General features: G+C 57.6%; 2 protein-coding genes across 3 annotated transcripts; one reads left to right on the top strand and one right to left on the bottom strand.

Annotated features, from left to right (window-relative positions):
* Positions 1 to 295: 295 nt before the first annotated feature.
* On the bottom strand, positions 296 to 14,892 carry ISCA2 (iron-sulfur cluster assembly 2). Of its 2 annotated transcripts, none has more exons than XM_073638177.1 (4): positions 14,767 to 14,892; positions 6,438 to 6,537; positions 6,122 to 6,237; positions 296 to 532 (listed from the first exon to the last, which is right to left on the bottom strand). In XM_073638177.1, the coding sequence occupies exons 1-4, from the start codon at positions 14,811 to 14,813 to the stop codon at positions 358 to 360; spliced, it is 438 nt and encodes a 145-aa protein (XP_073494278.1). In that variant the 5' UTR covers positions 14,814 to 14,892; the 3' UTR covers positions 296 to 357. The 2 variants fall into 2 exon arrangements, with proteins under 2 accessions (XP_073494278.1, XP_073494277.1); XM_073638176.1 differs by having other exon boundaries at positions 6,438 to 6,603; positions 14,767 to 14,868.
* Positions 14,518 to 23,331, top strand: NPC2 (NPC intracellular cholesterol transporter 2). Its single transcript, XM_073638178.1, has 5 exons — positions 14,518 to 14,934; positions 22,465 to 22,557; positions 22,633 to 22,740; positions 22,839 to 23,011; positions 23,081 to 23,331. Exons 1-5 carry the CDS (start codon positions 14,568 to 14,570, stop codon positions 23,168 to 23,170), a joined length of 831 nt encoding a protein of 276 aa, XP_073494279.1. The 5' UTR covers positions 14,518 to 14,567; the 3' UTR covers positions 23,171 to 23,331.
* The last annotated feature ends 376 nt before the right edge of the window (positions 23,332 to 23,707 follow it).

The following is a 23,707-nucleotide window of genomic DNA, read 5'->3' as shown; positions in this document are numbered from 1 at the left end:
ATATCATTATAGTCACCCCCCCATATCTCCTGTGTGATCAGATATCATTATAGTCACCCCCCCATATCTCCTGTGTGATCAGATATCATTATAGTCGCCCCCCCATATCTCCTGTGTGATCAGATATCATTATAGTCGCCCCCCCATATCTCCTGTGTGATCAGATATCATTATAGTCACCCCCCCATATCTCCTGTGTGATCAGATATCATTATAGTCACCCCCCATATCTCCTGTGATCAGGTATCATTATAGTTGCCCCCCCCTGATAGGTTACGCAGAGCTGGACTCGTAGTTATCATACAGGTTTATTTACAGGCCGCGGCGTTCGTGGACGGAGAGATAAAGTTAATGTCATTACAGCTTAAGGGAGAAAGAGGTTCCGCAGGAGCAGCCGTGCTCAGCCTGAGGGTTGTGCGTCAGCTGGAAGGAACTTCTGATCAGCTCCTCGCAGTATTCTATGGTGCTTCCTTGGATCAGTCGCAGACTGTGCACATCAACCACCACGTGCGCTCCGTCCTCCCCGAACACCCTGCGGGCGAGAGAGAGACAGCGTCACATGACTCCACCTGTGATTCTGAGGACGTCTCCTCGTCTTCTTCTGAATTATTCGACATTTCTGCAATTGAAAAGTCTCCAAAAGATCCGCGCGCTGCCGCTCCCCAGAGATCAGCGCGCCGCCACCCCGCAGAGATCAGCGCGCCGCCGCCCCGCAGAATTCAGCGCGCTGCCACCCCGCAGAGATCCGAGCGCCTCCGCCCCGCAGAGATCAGCGCGCCGCCGCCCCGCAGAATTCAGCGCGCTGCCACCCCGCAGAGATCCGAGCGCCTCCGCCCCGCAGAGATCAGCGCGCCGCCGCCCCGCAGAATTCAGCGCGCTGCCACCCCGCAGAGATCCGAGCGCCTCCGCCCCGCAGAGATCAGCGCGCCGCCGGCCCCCAGAGATCCGCGCGCCGCAGCCGCCGCCCCGTAGAGATCCACGCGCCGCCGCCATCGACCCAATCTAATAAATGAAAGTGACATGCAGTTAAATAAAATGTTGCAGCACGTTCGCCGCGCCTCGGAGTGAGGATATTTGTAAGTACTTTCGAGTTGTATTGAAAACCCTGTAAATACCCTGAAAAGCAGAAGGTGCTTCTGCCTGATGCCTCCCCTCCCCCGCCTCATATTGTGCCTGCTAAATTCCCAGGTTTCTGTTATGTAAATAATCCTACCAAGAAGAATCATTTCAGGACTTTTCCCCCTTTAATGTCTCATATAATCTGTACAAATCCCAAGAGAAACAAACTGAAATCATTTTAAGGCGTCTGAAAAGATTCTTCTACGTGACAAAAAGCAAGGATTGAAACAGCGATGTGTAGACTTATAATATCTACTGTACGTCTCTACGTTATGATCATCCCCCATCATCTTTCTCGTCCTCCTACTCGTCAACTCTCCCTCTAGCCCAGGGATGTCAAACACATAGGAAAAATAAAAAATGTTGCGGGCCAACCAGTATACAGTATAATGGGCCCCACATAGTCCTCCATACAGTATAATGGGCCCCACATAGTCCTCCATACAGTATAATGGGCCCCACATAGTCCTCCATACAGTATAATGGGCCCCACATAGTCCTCCATACAGTATAATGGGCCCCATAGTCCTCCATACAGTATAATGGGCCCCACATAGTCCTCCATACAGTATAATGGGCCCACATAGTCCTCCATACAGTATAATGGGCCCCACATAGTCCTCCATACAGTATAATGGGCCCACATAGTCCTCCATACAGTATAATGGGCCCACATAGTCCTCCATACAGTATAATGGGCCCCACATAGTCCTCCATACAGTATAATGGGCCCACATAGTCCTCCATACAGTATAATTGGCCCCACATAGTCCTCCATACAGTATAATGGGCTCCACATAGTCCTCCATACAGTATAATGGGCCCACATAGTCCTCCATACAGTATAATGGGCCCACATAGTCCTCCATACAGTATAATGGGCCCCACATAGTCCTCCATACAGTATAATGGGCCCACATAGTCCTCCATACAGTATAATGGGCCCCACATAGTCCTCCATACAGTATAATGGGCCCACATAGTCCTCCATACAGTATAATGGGCCCCACATAGTCCTCCATACAGTATAATGGGCCCACATAGTCCTCCATACAGTATAATGGGCCCACATAGTCCTCCATACAGTATAATGGGCCCCACATAGTCCTCCATACAGTATAATGGGCCCACATAGTCCTCCATACAGTATAATGGGCCCCACATAGTCCTCCATACAGTATAATGGGCTCCACATAGTCCTCCATACAGTATAATGGGCCCACATAGTCCTCCATACAGTATAATGGGCCCACATAGTCCTCCATACAGTATAATGGGCCCCACATAGTCCTCCATACAGTATAATGGGCCCACATAGTCCTCCATACAGTATAATGGGCCCCACATAGTCCTCCATACAGTATAATGGGCCCACATAGTCCTCCATACAGTATAATGGGCCCCACATAGTCCTCCATACAGTATAATGGGCCCCACATAGTCCTCCATACAGTATAATGGGCCCACATAGTCCTCCATACAGTATAATGGGCCCCACATAGTCCTCCATACAGTATAATGGGCTCCACATAGTCCTCCATACAGTATAATGGCCCCACATAGTCCTCCAAACAGTATAATGGGCCAACATAGTCATCCATACAGTATAATGGCCCCACATAGTCCTCCAAACAGTATAATGGGCCAACATAGTCATCCATACAGTATAATGGGCCGAACATAGTCCTCCATACAGTATAATGGGCCGAACATAGTCCTCCATACAGTATAATGGGCCCACATAGTCCTCCATACAGTATAATGGGCTCAACATAGTCCTCCATACAGTATAATGGGCTCCACATAGTCCTCCATACAGTATAATGGCCCCACATAGTCCTCCAAACAGTATAATGGGCCAACATAGTCCTCCATAGAGTATAATGGGCCCACATAGTCCTCCATACAGTATAATGGGCCCCACATAGTCCTCCATACAGTATAATGGGCCCCACATAGTCCTCCATACAGTATAATGGGCCCACATAGTCCTCCATACAGTATAATGGGCTCAACATAGTCCTCCATACAGTATAATGGGCCCACATAGTCCTCCATACAGTATAATGGGCCCTACATAGTCCTCCATACAGTATAATGGGCCCCACATAGTCCTCCATACAGTATAATGGCCCCACATAGTCCTCCTTACAATATAATGGGCCCACATAATCCTCCATACAGTATAATGGCCCCACATAGTCCTCCATACAGTATAATGGGCCGAACATAGTCCTCCATACAGAATAATGGCCAAGCATAGTCCTCCATACAGTATAATGGGCCCCACACAGTCCTCCATACAGAATAATGGGCCCCACACAGTCCTCCATACAGAATAATGGGCCCCACACAGTCCTCCATACAGTATACTGGCCCCACATAGTCCTCCATACAGTATAATGGCCCCACATAGTCCTCCGTACAGTATAATGGGCCCCATATAGTCCTCCGTACAGTATAATGGGCCCCACAAAGTCCTCCATAATGGGCCCCACATAGAAGTGGTGGTTCTGGTGTCGGGGGCGAAATATAACCACCTGCCACTCTCATTCACTCAGTTCTTATTCTCCTCCCACCTCTGCTCATCCTCTCTTCTCCCCTCCGCTCGTCTTCTCTTCCGCCCTTCACTTGTTCTCTCCTCCCCCCTCCGCTCATCCTCTCCTCCCCCCTCCGCTTGACTTCTCCCCCCCTCCGCTCGTCTTCTCCTCCCCCTCTGCTCATCCTTTCTGCTCCCCTCCGTTCGTCTTCTCCTTCCCCCTCTGCTCATCCTCTTCTCCCCTCCGCTCGTCTTCTCTTCCCCCCTCCGCTCGTCTTCTCTTCCCCCCTCCGCTCGTCTTCTCTTCCCCCCTCCGCTCGTCTTCTCTTCCCCCCTCCGCTCGTCCTCTCTTCCCCCCTCCGCTCGTTCTCTCTTCCCCCCTCCGCTCGGCCTCTCCTCCCCCCTCCGCTCGGCCTCTCCTCCCCCCTCCACTCGTCCTCTCTTCCCCCTTCCACTCATCTTCTCTTCCCCACTCCGCTCACCCTCTCTTCTCCCTTCCTTCTTCTTCTCTTCCCCCCTCCGCTCATACTCTCTCCCCCCTCCTCAGCTCGTCCTCTCTCCCCCCTCCTCCGCTCGTCCTCTCTAGTCTCTTCTCCCCCCCGCTCATCCTCTCTTCCCCCCTCAGCTCGTCTTCTCTTCCCCCCTCCACTCGTCCTCTATTCCCTCCTCCGCTCATCCTCTATTCCCCCCTCCGCACATCCTCTCTTCTCCCCTCCTCCTCCTCTCCCCACCCCTCACCCTCTGCCGTGTCACCACATTGCTTCATGATTTTCACTTCTGCTTTTTGTGTCCTCTGAGCCCTTTTCTGCATTTCACCATTTCTCGGCAGCCCCTCACCTGTCCTCATCCACGGTTCATCCTCTCCTCTCCCCTCGTCTTTTCTTCCCTCCGCTCATCCTCTATTCTCCCCCCTCCTTCACTCATCCTCTCTTCCCCCCTCCGCTCGTCCTCTCTCCCCCCCTTCGCTTGTCCTCTCTTCCCCCCTTCGCTCGTCCTCTCTTCCCCCCTCCGCTCGTCCTCTCCTCCGCTCGTCCTCTCCTCCGCTCGTCCTCTCCTCCGCTCGTCCTCTATTCTCCCCCCTCCTTCGCTCGTCCTCTATTCTCCCCCCTCCTTCGCTCGTCCTCTCTTTCCCCCTCCTTCGCTCGTCCTCTCTTCCCCCCTCCGGTCATCCTCCCCCCGCTCATCCTCGCTTCTCCCCTCCGCTCGTCTTCTCTTCCCCCCTCCGTTCATCACCTCTTCTCCCCTTGGCACATTCTCTCTTTCCCCCTCCGCTAGTCCTCTCCCCCCCCCTCCGCTCGTCCCCCCCCCTTCCGCTCATCCTCTCTTTCCCCCCTCCGCTCGTCCTCTCTTCCCCCCCTCCGCTCATCCTCTCTTCCCCCCCTCCGCTCATCCTCTCTTCCCCCATCCGCTCATCCTCTCTTCCCCCCTCCTCCTCTCCCCACACCTCACCCTCTGCCGTGTCACCACATTGCTTCATGATTTTCACTTCTGCTTTTTGTGTCCTCTGAGCCCTGTTCTCCATTTCTCGGCAGCCCCTCACCTGTCCTCATCCACGGTTCATCCTCTCTTCTCCCCTCGTCTTTTGTTCCCTCCTCCGCTCGTCTTCTCTTCCCTCTTCTGCTCATCCTCTCCTCCCCCCTCCGCTCATCCTTTCTTCTCCACTCCGATCGTCCTCTCCTCCCCCTCGTCCTCTCCTCCCCTCTCTACTCGTTTTCTCCTCCCCCTCCGCTCGTCTTCTCCTTCCCCTCCGCTTATCCTTTCTTCTCCCCTCTGCTCGTTTTCTCTTCCTCCCCCTCCGCTCGTCCTCTCCTCCCCCCTCCGCTCATCCTCTTTTCTCCCCTCCGCTCATCTTCTCTTCCCCACCTCCGCTCGTCCAATCCTTCACCCGCTGTTCATCCTCTCTTCTCCCATCCGCTCGTCTTCTCTTCCCCCCTCCACTTGTCCTCTCCTCTCATACTTTCTTCCCCCCTCCGCTCATCCTTTCTTCTCCCCTCTGCTCGTCTTCTCCTCCCTCCTCTGCTCATCCTTTCTTTCACCTCCCCCATCCGCTCATCCTTTCTTATCCCCTCCGCTCATCCTTTCTTATCCCCTCCGCTCATCCTTTCTTATCCCCTCCGCTCATCCTTTCTTCCCCCCTCCTCTCGTCCTCTCCTCGCCCCTCCGCTCGTCCTGTCCTCCACTCCGCTCGTCCTCTCTTCTCCCCTCCGCTCGTCCTCTCTTCTCCCCTCCTCCTCTTTTCTCTTCTCTGCTCGTTCCCTCCTCCCCCCTCCGCTCATCCTCTCTTCCCCCCTTCGCTCGTCCTCTCCTTCCCCTCCGCTCGTCTTCTCTTCACCCCACCACTTGTCCTCTCCTCCCCCTTCCGCATTTCACCATTTCTCGGCGGACCCTTACCTGTCCTCGTCCACCATCCATTCGTCCTCTCCTCCCCCCTCCGCATTTCACCATTTCTCGGCGGCCCCTCACCTGTCTTCATCTGTCACACGGGTGTCCAGAGAGAATTTGTATTGAAATCCCGAGCAACCGCCGCTGTCCACCTGAAGCCTCAGGAACTCGCGGCCGCTGGCCACCTGCCGTAGTCTCTGCAATACATTAGTGAGACCGCGTCACAACACAAGATGTCACCTGCTCTATAGGGCAATATATATAGACCAGCTGTCACTGGGGGATGGCACCATTCACACTTGAGTTTCATTTGTGGGTGCTTACGGTAGCAAACATCTCCCATAGAAGTGTGAAGGAGGCGCCATCCTCCATGAGCTACGGGTGGGACAGCTCTTACTCGCACACAGCTCTCCGCGAGGTAAACTTCTCCATCCGCGGCCGCGTCAGATGCACATCGCACAGGCCGGCTGACTGCTGCCCACAAGGAAAGGAGGCTCCTGCAGAAGACAACGGGCCAATAAGAGGAGCCAGAGAGCCAACCCCAGCTGTGACCCCGAATAGACCTGTACAAAGCAACACAAGCGCCTCCTGAATGTTCCCCCTACACAAACAGACAATGGGGGGGAGGGGAATAGGCTGATACCTCTGTTCAGACCTCTGGAGACCCTTCTGTCTTTCTCCCACCAGACCCCTCCATCCTCCACCTTTCATACTCCTCCTCGCAGACCCCTCCGTCCTCCTCCCACCAGACCCCTCTGTCCTTCCCCTTCTAGACCCCTAGGTCCTCCTCCCCCTTCCAGACCCCTCCGTTCTTCCAGCTGAAACCTCCGTCCTCCACCTTTCAACCTCCTCCCACAGACCCCTCCATCCTCCACCTTTCATCCTTCAGAACCCTCCGTCCTCCAGACCCCTCAGTCCTTCACCTTTCATCCTCCTCCTCGTAGAACCCTCCGTCCTCCTCCCACCAGACCCCTCTATGCTCCTCCCCGCAGACCCCTCTATCGTCCCCCTTCTAGACCCCTCCGTCCTTCTCCCACCTGACCTCCTCCTCCGTCCTCCACCTTTCCTCCTCTTCCCATCTGACCTCTCCATCCTCCTCCCTCCAGACCCCTCCATCCTCCTCCCACCAGACCCTTCCATCCTCCTCCCACCAGACCCCTCCATCCTCCTCCCACCAGACCCCTCCGTCCTCCTGCCACCAAACCCCTCCGTACTTCTCCCTCCAGATCCCTCCGTCTTCCACCTTTCATCCTCCTCCCCACAGACCCCTCCGTCCTTCACCTTTCATCCTCCTCCCCACAGACCCCACCGTCCTCCTCCTCGCAGACCCCTCTATCCTCCTCCCCCTTCTAGACTCCTCCGTCCTCCTCCCCTTTCTAGACCCCTTTGTCCTTCCCCTTCCAGACCCCTCTCCTCTATGACTCATCCATCCTCCTCCGTCCAGACTCCTCTGTCCTCCACTTTTCCTCCTCTGCCCACCAGACCCCTCCGTCCTCCCTCCATCGTCCTCCCCAGACTCCTCCGTCTTCCTCCCTCCAGACCCCTCCGTTCGACACCTTTCCTCCTCTTTCCACCTGACCCCTGTCTTCCTCCCTCCAGAACCCTCCATTCTCCTCCCACCAGACCCCTCTGTCCTTCCCCTTCCAAACCCCTCCATCCTCCTCCCACCAGACCCTTCTGTCCTTCCTCTTCCAGACCCCTCCATCCCCTACATCCTCCCTGCAGACCCCTCTGTCCTTCACCTTTCATCCTCCTCTCCACAGACCCCTCCGTCCTCCTCCTCGCAGACCCCTCTATCCTCCTCCCCCTTCTAGAACCATCCATCCTCCTCCCCTTTCTAGACCCCTCCATCCTTCCTTCCCCTTCCATCCTTCTCCCACATGACTCATCCATCCTCCTCCGTCCAGACTCCTCTGTCCTTCACTTTTCCTCCTCTGCCCACCAGACCCCTCCGTCCTCCCTCCATCGTCCTCCCCCAGACTCCTCCGTCCTCCTCCCTCCAGACCTCTCCGTCCTCCACCTTTCCACCTGACCCCTCAGTCTTCCTCCCTCCAGACCCCTCAGTCTTCCTCCCTCAAGACCCCTCCATCCTCCTCCCACCAGACCCCTCTGTCGTTCCCCTTCCAAACCCCTCCATCCTCCTCCCACCAGACCCTTCTGTCCTCCTCCCACGTGACTCATCCATCCTCCTCCGTCCTTCACTTTTCCTCCTCTGCCCACCAGACCCTTCTGTCCTTCCCCTTCCAGATCCCTCCATCCTCCTCCTCGCAGACCCCTCCGTCTTCCACCTTTCCTCCTCCTCCTCCCACCAGACCCCTCTGTCCTTCCCCTTCCATTCTCCTCCCCACAGACCCCTCAATCCTCCACCTTTCCTCCTCCTCCCACCAGACCCCTCTGTCCTTCCCCTTCCAAACCCCTCCTTCCACCTTTCCTCCTGACCCCTTTGTCCTCCACCTTTCCTCCTGACACCAGACCCCTCTGTCCTCATTCCTCCTGACCCCTCCGTACTCTACCTTTCCTCCTCTTCCCACCAGACCCCTCCATCCTCCTCTTCCCACCAGACCCCTCCATCCTCCACCTTTCCTCTTCCTCCCACCAGACCCGTCCTTCCCCTTCCAGACCCCCCCGTCCTCCCTCCTGACCCCTCAGTCCTCCACCTCCCACCAGACCCCTGTCCTTCCCCTTCCAGACCCCTCCGTCCTCCTGACCTCCATCTTTCCTCCTCTTCCAACCAGACCCCTCCATCCTCCTCCCTCCAGACCCCTTTGTCCTCCACCTTTCCTCCTCCTCCCACCAGACTCCTCTGTCCTTCCCCTTCCAGACCCCACTGTCCTTCCCCTTCCAGACCCCTTGTCCTTCTCCCACCAGACCCCTCTGTCCTTCCCCTTCCAGACCCCTCCGTCCTCTTCCCTCCTGACCGCTCTGTCCTCCACCTTTCCTCCTCCTGCCACCAGACCCATCCGGCCTTCTCCCACCAGACCCCTCCAGCCTTCTCCCAACAGACCCCTCCAGCCTTCTCCCACCAGACCCCTCTCTCCTTCCCTTTCAAGACCCCTCCATCCTCCCTCATCCTCCCACCAGACCCCTCTGTCCTTCCCCTTCCAGACCCCTGTCCTCCTCCCTCCTGACCCCTTCGTCCCCCACCTTTCCTCCTCCTTCCACCAGACCCCTCTGTCCTTCCCCTTCCAGACCCCTCCGTTCTCCTCCCACCAGACCCCTCCATCCTCCTCCCACCAGACCCCTCCATCCTCCTCCCACCAGACCCCTCTGTCCTCCCCCTTATTGACCCCTCCGTCCTCCTCCCTCTAGAACCCTCCATCCTCTACCTTTCCTCCTCCTCCCACCAGACCCTTCCATCCTCCTTCCACCAGACCCCTCCGTCCTCCATCTTTCCTCCTCCTCCATCTTTCCTCCTCCTCCCACCAGACCCCTCTGTCCTCCACCCTTCCTCCTCCTCCCACCAGACCCCTCCATCCTCCCGTCAGACCCCACTGTCCTTCCCCTTCAAGACCCCTCTGCCCTCCTGACCCCTCCGTCCTCCACCTTTCCTCCTCCTCCCACCAGACCCCTCTGTTCTTCCCCTTCCAGACCCCTCCGTCCTCCTCCTGCCAGACACCTCCGTCCTCCTCCCACCGGACCCCTCTCTCCTTCCCCTTCAAGACCCCTCCATCCTCCCACCAGACCCCTCTGTCCTTCCGCTTCCAGACCACTCTGTCCTCCACGTTTCCTCCTCCTCCCACCAGTCCCCTCCGTCCTCCTGACACCTCCGTCATCCTCTCTACTGACCCCCCAGTCCTCCTCCCTCCTGACCAACCCGTCCTCCACCTTTCTTCCTCCTCCTCCCTCCAGACCCCTCCGTCCTCCACCTTATCTCCTTCTCCCACCAGACCCATTTGTCCTTCCCCTTCCAGACCTCTCCATCCTCCTCCACCTTCTCCCAGCAGATCCCTCCATCTTCCACCTTTCCTCCTCCTCCGACACCCCTCTTCCCAGCAGACCCCTCTGTCCTCCACCTTTCCTCCTCCCGCCAGACCTCTCTTCCTCCTCCCCGCAGACCCCTGTCCTCCTCCCCCTTCTAGACCCCTGCGTCCTCCACCTTTCCTCCTCCTCCCTCCAGACCCCTTTGTCCTTCACCTTTCCTCCTCCCTCCAGACCTCAGTCCTCCTCCCATCAGACCCCTGTCCTCCTCCCTCCTGACCCCTTCATCCTCCACCTTTCCTCCTCCTCCCACCAGACCTCTCTGTCCTTCCCCTTCCAGACCCATCCGTCCTCCTCCCACCAGACCCCTCCATCCTCCTCCCACCGGACCCCTGTGTCCTTCCCCTTCAAGACCCTTCTGTCCTCCTGACCCCTCCCCGTCCTCCACCTTTCCTCCTCCTCCCACCAGACCCCTCTGTTCTTCCCCTTCCAGACCCCTCCGTCCTCCTGCCAGACACCTCCGTTCTCCCACTGGACCCCTCTCTCCTTCCCCTTCAAGACCCCTCCATCCTCCACCTTTCCTCATCCTCCCACCAGACCCCTCTGTCCTTCCCCTTCCAGACCCCTCCATCTTCCTCCCTCCAGACCCCCCGTGCTCCTCCCTACTGACCACCCCGTCCTCCTCCACCTTTCTTCCTCCTCCTCCCACCAGACCCCTCTATCCTTCCCCTTTCAGACCACTCCGTCCTCCTCCCACCAGACCCCTCCGTCCTCCACCTTTCTTCCTCCTTCTCCCACCAGACCCCTTTGTCCTTCCCCTTCCAGACCTCTCCATCCTCCTCCACCTTTCCTCCTTCTCCCAGCAGACCCCTCCGTCCTCCACCTTTCCTCCTCCTCCCAAGAGACCCCTCTTCCTCATCCCGGCAGACGTCTCTGTCCTCCACCTTTCCTCCTCCTCCCACCAGACCTCTCTTCCTTGCAGACCCCTCTGTCCTCCTCCCCCTTCTAGATCCCTGTGTCCTCCACCTTTCCTCCTCCTCCCTCCAGACCCCTCCGTCCTCCTCCCACCAGACCCCTTTGTCCTCCACCTTTCCTCCTCCTCCCACCAGACTCCTCTGTCCTTCCCCTTCCAGACTCCTCTGTCCTTCCCCTTCCAGACCCCACTGTCCTTCCCCTTCCAGACCCCTTGTCCTTCTCCCACCAGACCCCTCTGTCCTTCCCCTTCCAGACCCCTCCGTCCTCTTCCCTCCTGACCGCTCTGTCCTCCACCTTTCCTCCTCCTGCCACCAGACCCATCCGGCCTTCTCCCACCAGACCCCTCCAGCCTTCTCCCAACAGACCCCTCCAGCCTTCTCCCACCAGACCCCTCTCTCCTTCCCTTTCAAGACCCCTCCATCCTCCCTCATCCTCCCACCAGACCCCTATGTCCTTCCCCTTCCAGACCCCTGTCCTCCTCCCTCCTGACCCCTTCGTCCCCCACCTTTCCTCCTCCTTCCACCAGACCCCTCTGTCCTTCCCCTTCCAGACCCCTCCGTTCTCCTCCCACCAGACCCCTCCATCCTCCTCCCACCAGACCCCTCCATCCTCCTCCCACCAGACCCCTCTGTCCTCCCCCTTATTGATCCCTCCGTCCTCCTCCCTCTAGAACCCTCCATCCTCTACCTCTCCTCCTCCTCCCACCAGACCCTTCCATCCTCCTTCCACCAGACCCCTCCGTCCTCCATCTTTCCTCCTCCTCCATCTTTCCTCCTCCTCCCACCAGACCCCTCTGTCCTCCACCCTTCCTCCTCCTCCCACCAGACCCCTCCATCCTCCCGTCAGACCCCACTGTCCTTCCCCTTCAAGACCCCTCTGCCCTCCTGACCCCTCCGTCCTCCACCTTTCCTCCTCCTCCCACCAGACCCCTCTGTTCTTCCCCTTCCAGACCCCTCCGTCCTCCTCCTGCCAGACACCTCCGTCCTCCTCCCACCGGACCCCTCTCTCCTTCCCCTTCAAGACCCCTCCATCCTCCCACCAGACCCCTCTGTCCTTCCGCTTCCAGACCACTCTGTCCTCCACGTTTCCTCCTCCTCCCACCAGTCCCCTCCGTCCTCCTGACACCTCCGTCATCCTCTCTACTGACCCCCCAGTCCTCCTCCCTCCTGACCAACCCGTCCTCCACCTTTCTTCCTCCTCCTCCCTCCAGACCCCTCCGTCCTCCACCTTATCTCCTTCTCCCACCAGACCCATTTGTCCTTCCCCTTCCAGACCTCTCCATCCTCCTCCACCTTCTCCCAGCAGATCCCTCCATCTTCCACCTTTCCCCCTCCTCCGACACCCCTCTTCCTCCTCCCAGCAGACCCCTCTGTCCTCCACCTTTCCTCCTCCCGCCAGACCTCTTTTCCTCCTCCCCGCAGACCCCTGTCCTCCTCCCCCTTCTAGACCCCTGCGTCCTCCACCTTTCCTCCTCCTCCCTCCAGACCCCTTTGTCCTTCACCTTTCCTCCTCCCTCCAGACCTCAGTCCTCCTCCCATCAGACCCCTGTCCTCCTCCCTCCTGACCCCTTCATCCTCCACCTTTCCTCCTCCTCCCACCAGACCTCTCTGTCCTTCCCCTTCCAGACCCATCCGTCCTCCTCCCACCAGACCCCTCCATCCTCCTCCCACCGGACCCCTGTGTCCTTCCCCTTCAAGACCCTTCTGTCCTCCTGACCCCTCCCCGTCCTCCACCTTTCCTCCTCCTCCCACCAGACCCCTCTGTTCTTCCCCTTCCAGACCCCTCCGTCCTCCTCCTACCAGACCCCTCTGTCCTCCTGCCAGACACCTCCGTTCTCCCACTGGACCCCTCTCTCCTTCCCCTTCAAGACCCCTCCATCCTCCACCTTTCCTCATCCTCCCACCAGACCCCTCTGTCCTTCCCCTTCCAGACCCCTCCATCTTCCTCCCTCCAGACCCCCCGTGCTCCTCCCTACTGACCACCCCGTCCTCCTCCACCTTTCTTCCTCCTCCTCCCACCAGACCCCTCTATCCTTCCCCTTTCAGACCACTCCGTCCTCCTCCCACCAGACCCCTCCGTCCTCCACCTTTCTTCCTCCTTCTCCCACCAGACCCCTTTGTCCTTCCCCTTCCAGACCTCTCCATCCTCCTCCACCTTTCCTCCTTCTCCCAGCAGACCCCTCCGTCCTCCACCTTTCCTCCTCCTCCCAAGAGACCCCTCTTCCTCATCCCGGCAGACGTCTCTGTCCTCCACCTTTCCTCCTCCTCCCACCAGACCTCTCTTCCTTGCAGACCCCTCTGTCCTCCTCCCCCTTCTAGATCCCTGTGTCCTCCACCTTTCCTCCTCCTCCCTCCAGACCCCTCCGTCCTCCTCCCACCAGACCCCTTTGTCCTCCACCTTTCCTCCTCCTCCCACCAGACCCCTTTGTCCTTCACCTTTCCTCCTCCCTCCAGACCCCTCTGATCTCCACCTTTCCTCCTCCTTCCAGACCCCTCCGTCCTCCTCCTCCCACCAGTCCCCTCCGTCCTCCTCCCTCCTGACACCTCCGTCATCCTCTCTACTGACCCCCCCGTCCTTCCCCTTCCAGACCCCTGTCCTCCTCCCTCCTGACCCCTTCATCCTCCACCTTTCCTCCTCCTCCCACCAGACCCCTGTGTACTTCCCCTTCAAAACCCTTTTGTCCTCCTGACCCCTCCCTGTCCTCCACCTTTCCTCCTCCTCCCACCAGACCCCTCTGTTCTTCCCCTTCCAGACCCCTCCATTCTCCTGCCAGACACCTCCGTCCTCCTCCCACTGGACCCCTCTCTCCTTCCCCTTCAAGACCCCTCCATCCTCCACCTTTCCTCATCCTCCCACCAGACCCCTCTGTCCTTCCCCTTCCAGACCCCTCCATCTTCCTCAATCCAGACCCCCCTGTGCTCCTCCCTACTGACCCCCCGTCCTCCTCCCTCCTGACCACCCCATCCTCCACCTTTCTTCCTCTTTCTCCCACCAGACCCCTTTGTCCTTCCCCTTCCAGACCTCTCCATCCTCCTCCACCTTTCCTCCTCCCAGCAGACCCCTCCGTCCTCCACCTTTCCTCCTCCTCCCATGAGATCCCTCTTCCTTATCCCCGCAGACGCCTGTCCTCCACTTTTCCTCCTCCTCCCACCAGACCTCTTCCTCGCAGACCCCTCTGTCCTCCTCCCCCTTCTAGATCCCTGCGTCCTCCACCCTCCTCCCACCAGACCCCTTTGTCCTCCACCTTTCCTCCAGACCCCTCCGATCTCCACCTTTCCTCCAGACCCCAACGATCTCCACCTTTCCTCCTCCTCCCACCAGACCCCTTTGTCTTCCACCTTTCCTCCTCCCACCAGACCCCTTTGTCTTCCACCTTTCCTCCTCCCACCAGACCCCTTTGTCTTCCACCTTTCCTCATCCTCCCACCAGACCCCTCTGTCCTCCCCCTTATTGACCCCTCCGTCCTCCTCCCTCTAGAACCCTCCATCCTCTACCTTTCCTCCTCCTCCCACCAGACCCTTCCGTCCTCCATCTTTCCTCCTCCTCCCGTCAGACCCCACTGTCCTTCCCCTTCAAGACCCCTCTCCTCTTCCTCCCGCCAGACCCCTCCGTCTCCCAGAGCGGTCGGTCAGTGATGGGGGTTGGGGGGACTGTTTGCTCGTGGGTTCGTGTGGCACTGCTGACTACCCGGCACAGCCGCTCCTGTCTCCGCATGCCCCGGTCGTCACATCACGGTGTCGAACACAATGTAACGACCAGCAGCAATGAGAGGACGCAGAGGTGGGTGACCGGGAGGGGGCGGAGTACAGGGAGGAGCCCCGGGCCCCGCTCACCTCGGCCGCGGCCTCAGCACCGAGCACAGGGCACGCGCTGCCGCCATCGCACTCCAGACACGCCCCCGAGCGTCCGCCACTCGGATTGGACAACTGTAATACACCACGTGACGTTACCGCGACAATGCGGAAGGGCGGACCAGAAGTCACAAGACCCCGAGCCGAGAGGTGAGAGACGGAGGAATGGTTCAGTCCGCCAGTAATGGGGGGTATCAACTGTAGGAAATCCTGGAGGGACTGAGAGAGAGAGGACGGAGGGGTCTGCGGGGAGAGAGAGAGAGGACGGAGGGGTCTGCGGAGAGGAGAGGGAGAGGACGGAGGGGTCTGCGGAGAGAGAGGACGGAGGGGTCTGCGGAGAGGAGAGAGAGAGAGGACGGAGGGGTCTGCGGAGAGGAGAGAGAGAGGACGGAGGGGTCTGCGGAGAGAGAGAGAGGACGGAGGGGTCTGCGGAGAGAGAGGACGGAGGGGTCTGCGGAGAGGAGAGAGAGAGGACGGAGGGGTCTGCGGAGAGGAGAGGGAGAGGACGGAGGGGTCTGCGGAGAGAGGACGGAGGGGTCTGCGGAGAGAGGACGGAGGGGTCTGCGGAGAGAGGACGGAGGGGTCTGCGGAGAGAGAGAGGACGGAGGGGTCTGCGGAGAGAGAGAGAGGACGGAGGGGTCTGCGGAGAGAGAGAGAGGACGGAGGGGTCTGCGGAGAGGAGAGGGAGAGGACGGAGGGGTCTGCGGAGAGAGAGGACGGAGGGGTCTGCGGAGAGGAGAGGGAGAGGACGGAGGGGTCTGCGGAGAGGAGAGAGAGAGGACGGAGGGGTCTGCGGAGAGAGAGAGAGGACGGAGGGGTCTGCGGAGAGGAGAGGGAGAGGACGGAGGGGTCTGCGGAGAGAGGACGGAGGGGTCTGCGGAGAGGAGAGAGAGGACGGAGGGGTCTGCGGGGAGAGAGAGAGAGGACGGAGGGGTCTGCGGGGAGAGAGAGAGAGGACGGAGGGGTCTGCGGAGAGAGAGAGGATGGAGGGGTCTGCGGAGAGGAGAGAGAGGACGGAGGGGTCTGCGGAGAGAGAGAGAGAGGACGGAGGGGTCTGCGGGGAGAGAGAGGACGGAGGGGTCTGCGGGGAGAGAGAGAGAGGACGGAGGGGTCTGCGGAGAGAGGACGGAGGGGTCTGCGGAGAGGAGACGGAGAGGACGGAGGGGTCTGCAGGGAGAGAGAGAGGACGGAGGGGTCTGCGGAGAGAGAGAGAGGACGGAGGGGTCTGCGGAGAGAGAGAGAGGACGGAGGGGTCTGCGGAGAGGAGAGGGAGAGGACGGAGGGGTCTGCGGAGAGAGAGAGAGGACGGAGGGGTCTGCGGAGAGAGAGAGGACGGAGGGGTCTGCGGAGAGAGAGAGGACGGAGGGGTCTGCGGAGAGGAGAGAGAGAGGACGGAGGGGTCTGCGGAGAGGAGAGAGAGAGGACGGAGGGGTCTGCGGAGAGAGAGAGGACGGAGGGGTCTGCGGAGAGAGAGAGAGGACGGAGGGGTCTGCGGAGAGAGAGAGAGGACGGAGGGGTCTGCGGAGAGAGAGAGGACGGAGGGGTCTGAGGAGAGAGAGAGGACGGAGGGGTCTGAGGAGAGAGAGAGGACGGAGGGGTCTGCGGAGAGAGAGAGGACGGAGGGGTCTGCGGAGAGAGAGAGGACGGAGGGGTCTGCGGAGAGAGAGAGGACGGAGGGGTCTGCGGAGAGAGAGAGGACGGAGGGGTCTGCGGAGAGGAGAGAGAGAGGACGGAGGGGTCTGCGGAGAGGAGAGAGAGAGGACGGAGGGGTCTGCGGAGAGGAGAGAGAGAGGACGGAGGGGTCTGCGGAGAGGAGAGAGAGAGGACGGAGGGGTCTGCGGAGAGGAGAGAGAGAGGACGGAGGGGTCTGCGGAGAGGAGAGAGAGAGGACGGAGGGGTCTGCGGAGAGGAGAGAGAGAGGACGGAGGGGTCTGCGGAGAGGAGAGAGAGAGGACGGAGGGGTCTGCGGAGAGGAGAGAGAGAGGACGGAGGGGTCTGCGGAGAGGAGAGAGAGAGGACGGAGGGGTCTGCGGAGAGGAGAGAGAGAGGACGGAGGGGTCTGCGGAGAGGAGAGAGAGAGGACGGAGGGGTCTGCGGAGAGGAGAGAGAGAGGACGGAGGGGTCTGCGGAGAGGAGAGAGAGAGGACGGAGGGGTCTGCGGAGAGGAGAGAGAGAGGACGGAGGGGTCTGCGGAGAGGAGAGAGAGAGGACGGAGGGGTCTGCGGAGAGGAGAGAGAGAGGACGGAGGGGTCTGCGGAGAGGAGAGAGAGAGGACGGAGGGGTCTGCGGAGAGGAGAGAGAGAGGACGGAGGGGTCTGCGGAGAGGAGAGAGAGAGGACGGAGGGGTCTGCGGAGAGGAGAGAGAGAGGACGGAGGGGTCTGCGGAGAGGAGAGAGAGAGGACGGAGGGGTCTGCGGAGAGGAGAGAGAGAGGACGGAGGGGTCTGCGGAGAGGAGAGAGAGAGAGGACGGAGGGGTCTGCGGAGAGGAGAGAGAGAGGACGGAGGGGTCTGCGGAGAGGAGAGAGAGAGGACGGAGGGGTCTGCGGAGAGGAGAGAGAGAGGACGGAGGGGTCTGCGGAGAGGAGAGAGAGAGGACGGAGGGGTCTGCGGAGAGGAGAGAGAGAGGACGGAGGGGTCTGCGGAGAGGAGAGAGAGAGGACGGAGGGGTCTGCGGAGAGGAGAGAGAGAGGACGGAGGGGTCTGCGGAGAGGAGAGAGGACGGAGGGGTCTGCGGAGAGAGGACGGAGGGGTCTGCGGAGAGAGAGAGGACGGAGGGGTCTGCGGAGAGAGAGAGGACGGAGGGGTCTGCGGAGAGAGAGAGGACGGAGGGGTCTGCGGAGAGAGAGAGGACGGAGGGGTCTGCGGAGAGAGAGAGGACGGAGGGGTCTGCGGAGAGAGAGAGGACGGAGGGGTCTGCGGAGAGAGAGAGGACGGAGGGGTCTGCGGAGAGAGAGAGGACGGAGGGGTCTGCGGAGAGGAGAGAGAGAGGACGGAGGGGTCTGCGGAGAGGAGAGAGAGAGGACGGAGGGGTCTGCGGAGAGGAGAGAGAGAGGACGGAGGGGTCTGCGGAGAGGAGAGAGAGAGGACGGAGGGGTCTGCGGAGAGGAGAGGACGGAGGGGTCTGCGGAGGGAGAGGACGGAGGGGTCTGCGGAGGGAGAGGACGGAGGGGTCTGCGGAGGGAGAGGACGGAGGGGTCTGCGGAGGGAGAGGACGGAGGGGTCTGCGGAGGGAGAGGACGGAGGGGTCTGCGGAGGGAGAGGACGGAGGGGTCTGCGGAGGGAGAGGACGGAGGGGTCCGCGGAGAGGAGAGAGAGAGAGAGGACGGAGGGGTCTGCGGAGAGAGGACGGAGGGGTCTGCGGAGAGAGGACGGAGGGGTCCGCGGAGAGGAGAGAGGACGGAGGGGTCTGCGGAGAGAGGACGGAGGGGTCTGCGGAGAGAGAACGGAGGGGTCTGCGGAGAGGAGAGAGAGAGGACGGAGGGGTCTGCGGAGAGAGAGAGGACGGAGGGGTCTGCGGAGAGAGAGAGGACGGAGGGGTCTGCGGAGAGAGGACGGAGGGTTCTGCGGAGAGAAGAGAGAGGACGGAGGGGTATGCGGAGAGGAGAGGACGGAGGGGTCTGCGGAGAGAAGAGAGAGGACGGAGGGGTCTGCGGAGAGGAGAGGACGGAGGGGTCTGCGGAGAGGAGAGAGGACGGAGGGGTCTGCGGAGAGGAGAGAGAGAGAGGACGGAGGGGTCTGCGGAGAGGAGAGAGAGAGGACGGAGGGGTCTGCGGAGAGGAGAGAGAGAGGACGGAGGGGTCTGCGGAGAGGAGAGAGAGAGGACGGAGGGGTCTGCGGAGAGAGGACGGAGGGGTCTGAGGAGAGAGAGAGAGGACGGAGGGGTCTGCGGAGAGGAGAGAGAGAGAGAGGACGGAGGGGTCTGCGGAGAGGAGAGAGAGGACGGAGGGGTCTGCGGAGAGAGGATGGAGGGGTCAGCGGGGAGGAGAGAGAGGATGGAGGGGTCAGCGGGGAGGAGAGGATGGAGGGGTCAGCGGGGAGGAGAGGGAGAGAGGACGGAGGGGTCCGCGGGGAGGAGAGAGGACGGAGGGGTCTGTGGGGAGGAGAGAGAGGCCTGGAGGGAGTGAGGACAGAGCAGTTTGCAGGAAGGAGGGAGTGAGAGGACAGAGGGGTCTACAGTTTTTGCTGCAGCAGTTTAAGGACCCAGGCTTCATAAATAATTAGCTACTGGGGCCAGAGATGATGGGAGTGATACTCTCTGTATAAGGACAGTGTGATTACTGCTGTCGTCTATCGTAGTTTGGGGCCGGCGCTACCTCTTGTGATCCTACGTCAGGCTGAATGACTTGTGTCCTCTCGCCTGGGGTGATGGACTTTATATTTATAGACAACACCAAGAAGAGTGTAAAGTCATCAAGTCCACCAAGTGAAGCCCGATATTGGGGGCTGAGCTTGTCTCTGGCAGTGTGCGGACAAGTATTTGTGAAAGCTCACATTGTGAGCAATTAGCGAGGTCCAGCTAACTTTCTGATAGGATATTGCAACAATTTTCGATTCTCACATCAGGATTTTTCTTCAGCCAGGTGGACACTGTTTTATGTGCTTAAAATATAGAAACACAACATTCGCAAAAGCAGCTGAACTAAAAGCGCGTGGATTATATACAGTGCTGCTCACCATTATGGACACCCCTTCATTTTTTTCATAGACTGGACAATAGCTTCAGAAATAAATAGAAATGTACCAAAGTTATATCCTCAGGAATTTTTAATTAGTGGTGCAAAGTTATACAACAATAAAACATTAAAATTTCAATATGGAAGTTGAAAAACAAAGAACAGAATAACCAACATGTGCGGCAATAAAGGCCCCCTAATTAATACTTGGTTGCCCCCCTAATTAATACTTGGTTGCCCCCCTAATTAATACTCGGTTGCCCCCCTAATTAATACTCGGTTGCCCCCCTAATTAATACTTGGTTGCACACTCTTTGGCATTGCTGACGGCCTCCACACTTTTCTTGTAGCCATCTATAAGCTTCTTGCTCTTCTCAGCTGGAATTTTCTCCCATCTTCCTTTGCAGTTTGTTCAGGTTCTTGAATGTTTGCAGGTTCTCTTCCCCAATGTCAGATTTCAGCTCACCCCAAAGATTTCCAATGGGATTGAGGACAGGACTCATTGCTGGCCATTTTAAAACAGTCCATTTTTTCTTTTTCAACCATTCCTGTGTACTTTTGGATGTGTGCTTTGAGTCATTGTCTTGCTGGAGGACCCAGGATCTTCGACTCAAACCAAGTTTTCTTACACTGGGTAGGACATTTCGCTCTAAAATCTCTTGATAATTCTCTGATTTCATGATTCCTGTGATATGGTCAAGGCCTCCAGTACCAGACGTAGCAAAGCAACGCCACAGCATTTTAGATCCTCCACCATGCTTAACTGCTGGTAAGGTGTTATTTTCCTTATAAGCTGTATTGCGCCGTCTGTTAACAAACTGTTGCTTTGCATTGCCAAAAAGCTCTATTTTTGTTTCATCTGTCCAGAGAACATTTTCCCATAAGGATTGTGGTTTGTCAAGGTACTCTTTGGCAAAGATCGGTTCCTTTTTTTGTCTTTTCTTCAGCAATGGTTTCTTTCTTGGCCCATACAGCTCTGCTTGGTTTAGTGTGCGGCGTATACTTGTTGAAATCATGACCCCAGAGTGTTCCAGGTTGGCCTTCAGGTCTTTGGATGTTTGACATGGTGTTTTTTCCACCATTTGCACCAACCTTCGAAGACATCTCTTGTCAATTTTCCTCTTTCCCGCACGTCCAGAGAGGTTCTTGTCAGTTCCATGCTTGGCAAACTTCTTAATAACATTGCAAACTGTTGAAACTGGGATACCAAGGTCTTTGAAGATGGCCTTATACCCTTTGGAAGTCTTGTGTTTGCTAATAACAGTTCTGATGTCCTCAGACAACTTGTTTGTCTTCAGCATTGTGACAAAGGAACAGGGCCTACCATGAGGCTTTTTAAAACACTGAAGTCACCATTCATTGGCTAATTCATGTCACATGGGCACTGACAATTAATCACAGGTGAATCTCTTGTGAGTTACCACAGGCGAGTCAAAATGTGTTTCCATACTAAATTAATGTTCTATTCAAAAAATATTTCTGCATACTCAGCAAATCTAATTAAATGAAACCTTGCAGCAGGTTTCACTGAAATCAGGGTTTCAGATCTGACATCACGCTGCTCTCTGATTACATAGCAAAACCTGCTGACAGATTCCCTTTACAAGCTGAAGAGAATCTGCTGGTGAGAAAACTAGATTACTTAAAGGGAACCTGCCATCTGATAGTTGTAGCAGCTGATAATGGAATCTATGTAATGGCCGGTGCCCGATACATGGAGGATTATCTCTGCTCCGTGTTTGTCCAGCAACGCGCCCCTTTCCGTGACTTCAGGTGCATGCGTATGACACCGATCAAACACAATAGACAGGCGACTTGTACTTATCACTCCAGGGATGCAACGTGTCTCCTGTGGAGAGTGACGTGGACTTGTCGCCCCAGGGATGTAACGTGTCTCCTGTGGAGAGTGACGTGGACTTGTCGCCCCAGGGATGTAACGTGTCTCCTGTGGAGAGTGACGTGGACTTGTCGCCCCAGGGATGTAACGTGTCTCCTGTGGAGAGTGACGTGGACTTGTCGCCCCAGGGATGTAACGTGTCTCCTGTGGAGAGTGACGTGGACTTGTCGCCCCAGGGATGTAACGTGTCTCCTGTGGAGAGTGACGTGGACTTGTCGCCCCAGGGATGTAACGTGTCTCCTGTGGAGAGTGACGTGGACTTGTCGCCCCAGGGATGTAACGTGTCTCCTGTGGAGAGTGACGTGGACTTGTCGCCCCAGGGATGTAACGTGTCTCCTGTGGAGAGTGACGTGGACTTGTCGCCCCAGGGATGTAACGTGTCTCCTGTGGAGAGTGACGTGGACTTGTCGCCCCAGGGATGTAACGTGTCTCCTGTGGAGAGTGACGTGGACTTGTCGCCCCAGGGATGTAACGTGTCTCCTGTGGAGAGTGACGTGGACTTGTCGCCCCAGGGATGTAACGTGTCTCCTGTGGAGAGTGACGTGGACTTGTCGCCCCAGGGATGTAACGTGTCTCCTGTGGAGAGTGACGTGGACTTGTCGCCCCAGAACATAAGTTTGTATCTCGATGGACTAATGACCTAATGGAAGTGGACGAGCAGACTCCCTGCCCTCCGCAGATTTCTGCTTGTACTCCGTGGTATCAGTGGAATATTTGTGGCCCCTTGCTGTGAGATTTTTTTCATCTTTTCAGTGTTTTCAGATGCGGCTTTACCAGCAGCTTGTCCACGGCGCTTCCGGCTTCTCATTCCATTTGCTTTGTCCATAATTAGGATTATTTTTGGAATAGAACAAGCTTTTTAATCCCTAAATAGTAATGTTTTTGGGATTTTTTTGTATATTTTTATTTCATATTGCTTTTCTTGTATATAATTTATTTGCACCTCTTGAGTTTCTATATTTTAATCCACCTGCCTGACGAAAGACCCACATGTGAGAATCGAAACTGGTTGCAATATGCTGCACCTCCTCCGCGACTGCTGAAGATCGGAGCGTTTCTACATAGTGGGGAAGGAACGTTTCGCTTCACTCTGTGCTTCCTCTCGGCAGCTGCAATCATGTTGCTGGGTCGTCCGGCTGAGCTTCTGCTGCTCTTCTTCGTCCCTATCGTGTTCAATGAACCTCTTGTGTACAAAGACTGTGGTGAGTAAATGGGAGTGGGGGATGGGTCGCTGATGATGTGGGTTCGAGGTCTTACCTGGCATCTCCTTCCTGTAGGCTGTGATCGGGGGAAACTGATCAGTGTGGATGTGTCTCCATGTCCTAAGCAGCCATGCCCCCTGGTGAAAGGCAGTAGCTACACTATTAATGTGACCTTCATAAGCGGTAAGTTGGGCTCCCTTCCGTCACTACCTGTTTTCCCACTCTGCCCCCCCATGTTCTCCACTCCCGTGAGCTGCTGATTGTGGGTCTCTTGTGTGCAGATGAGGTGACCCCAAGCTGCAACGCGGTCGTCCACGGCATCATCGAAAGGTTGCCCGTGCCATTCCCACTGCCAGAGTCAGATGGGTGTAAAAGTGGAATTTCCTGCCCTCTGAAGAACGGTACCACATACACGTATCTCACCAAGATGGACATCAAACCCATGTACCCTAAGGTAAGTAGAAGGTGCGGGGTGAGCAGAAGCCCCCCACTACAGGCGCTCACCTGTCCTATTTACCTGCAGGTGAAATTGGTGGTGAAGTGGGAACTGCACGACGCCGACTCCAAGAACCTGTTCTGCTGGCTGATCCCGGTGGAGATCACTGACGGCTGAGTCTCTGCCCTGCATCCCCCCGGACCCTCTATAACCAGCACTGCTGACTGCCATGCAGTTTTAACACAAAGAAGAAATGAAATGTCTTTCTAATCTTTTAATAAAACTTTTCTTTTCCTGTGTGATTCTCCGAGTGCCACAATAAAGTGTAAGCTTCTTGAGCAAGTCTTGTGCCTCATTCATTAGACATGGAGGCGTTGTGCACAGCTGATGGTGCCGCTGTCTAAGATATAGGCCCAATGAGAGATAAGACTGCTGGGGTCTTCCCTCACAGTGGAGTAGAAGCCCCCCACTCCATGGGTGCCGCTCTCAGATCTCGTCAGGACTGTATAGGGATGAGTCGGGGCTGAATGACTGCTGGGTCACACACCGCTCCATCACAGTGTACAGGACCCCAGCCACCTCAGTATTTGGGGTCCAGCCCCTACTATTTCAGGACTATCCTCACAGGGCAATGTAATGAGAGCAACTACATACAAGAACCCCACTCCCCTCGGCATCACCCTGCACCCGGCAGCCACCCCGCCATTGCGCTGT

This window comes from Phyllobates terribilis, unplaced genomic scaffold (genome assembly GCF_046119375.1).
Source record: "Phyllobates terribilis strain yellow unplaced genomic scaffold, ASM4611937v1 Scaffold_7__3_contigs__length_470593459, whole genome shotgun sequence".
Lineage (NCBI taxonomy): Eukaryota > Metazoa > Chordata > Amphibia > Anura > Dendrobatidae > Phyllobates > Phyllobates terribilis.
The sequence above is the reverse complement of the archived record's forward strand: the minus strand, read 5'-3'. Positions and strand labels throughout refer to the sequence as shown.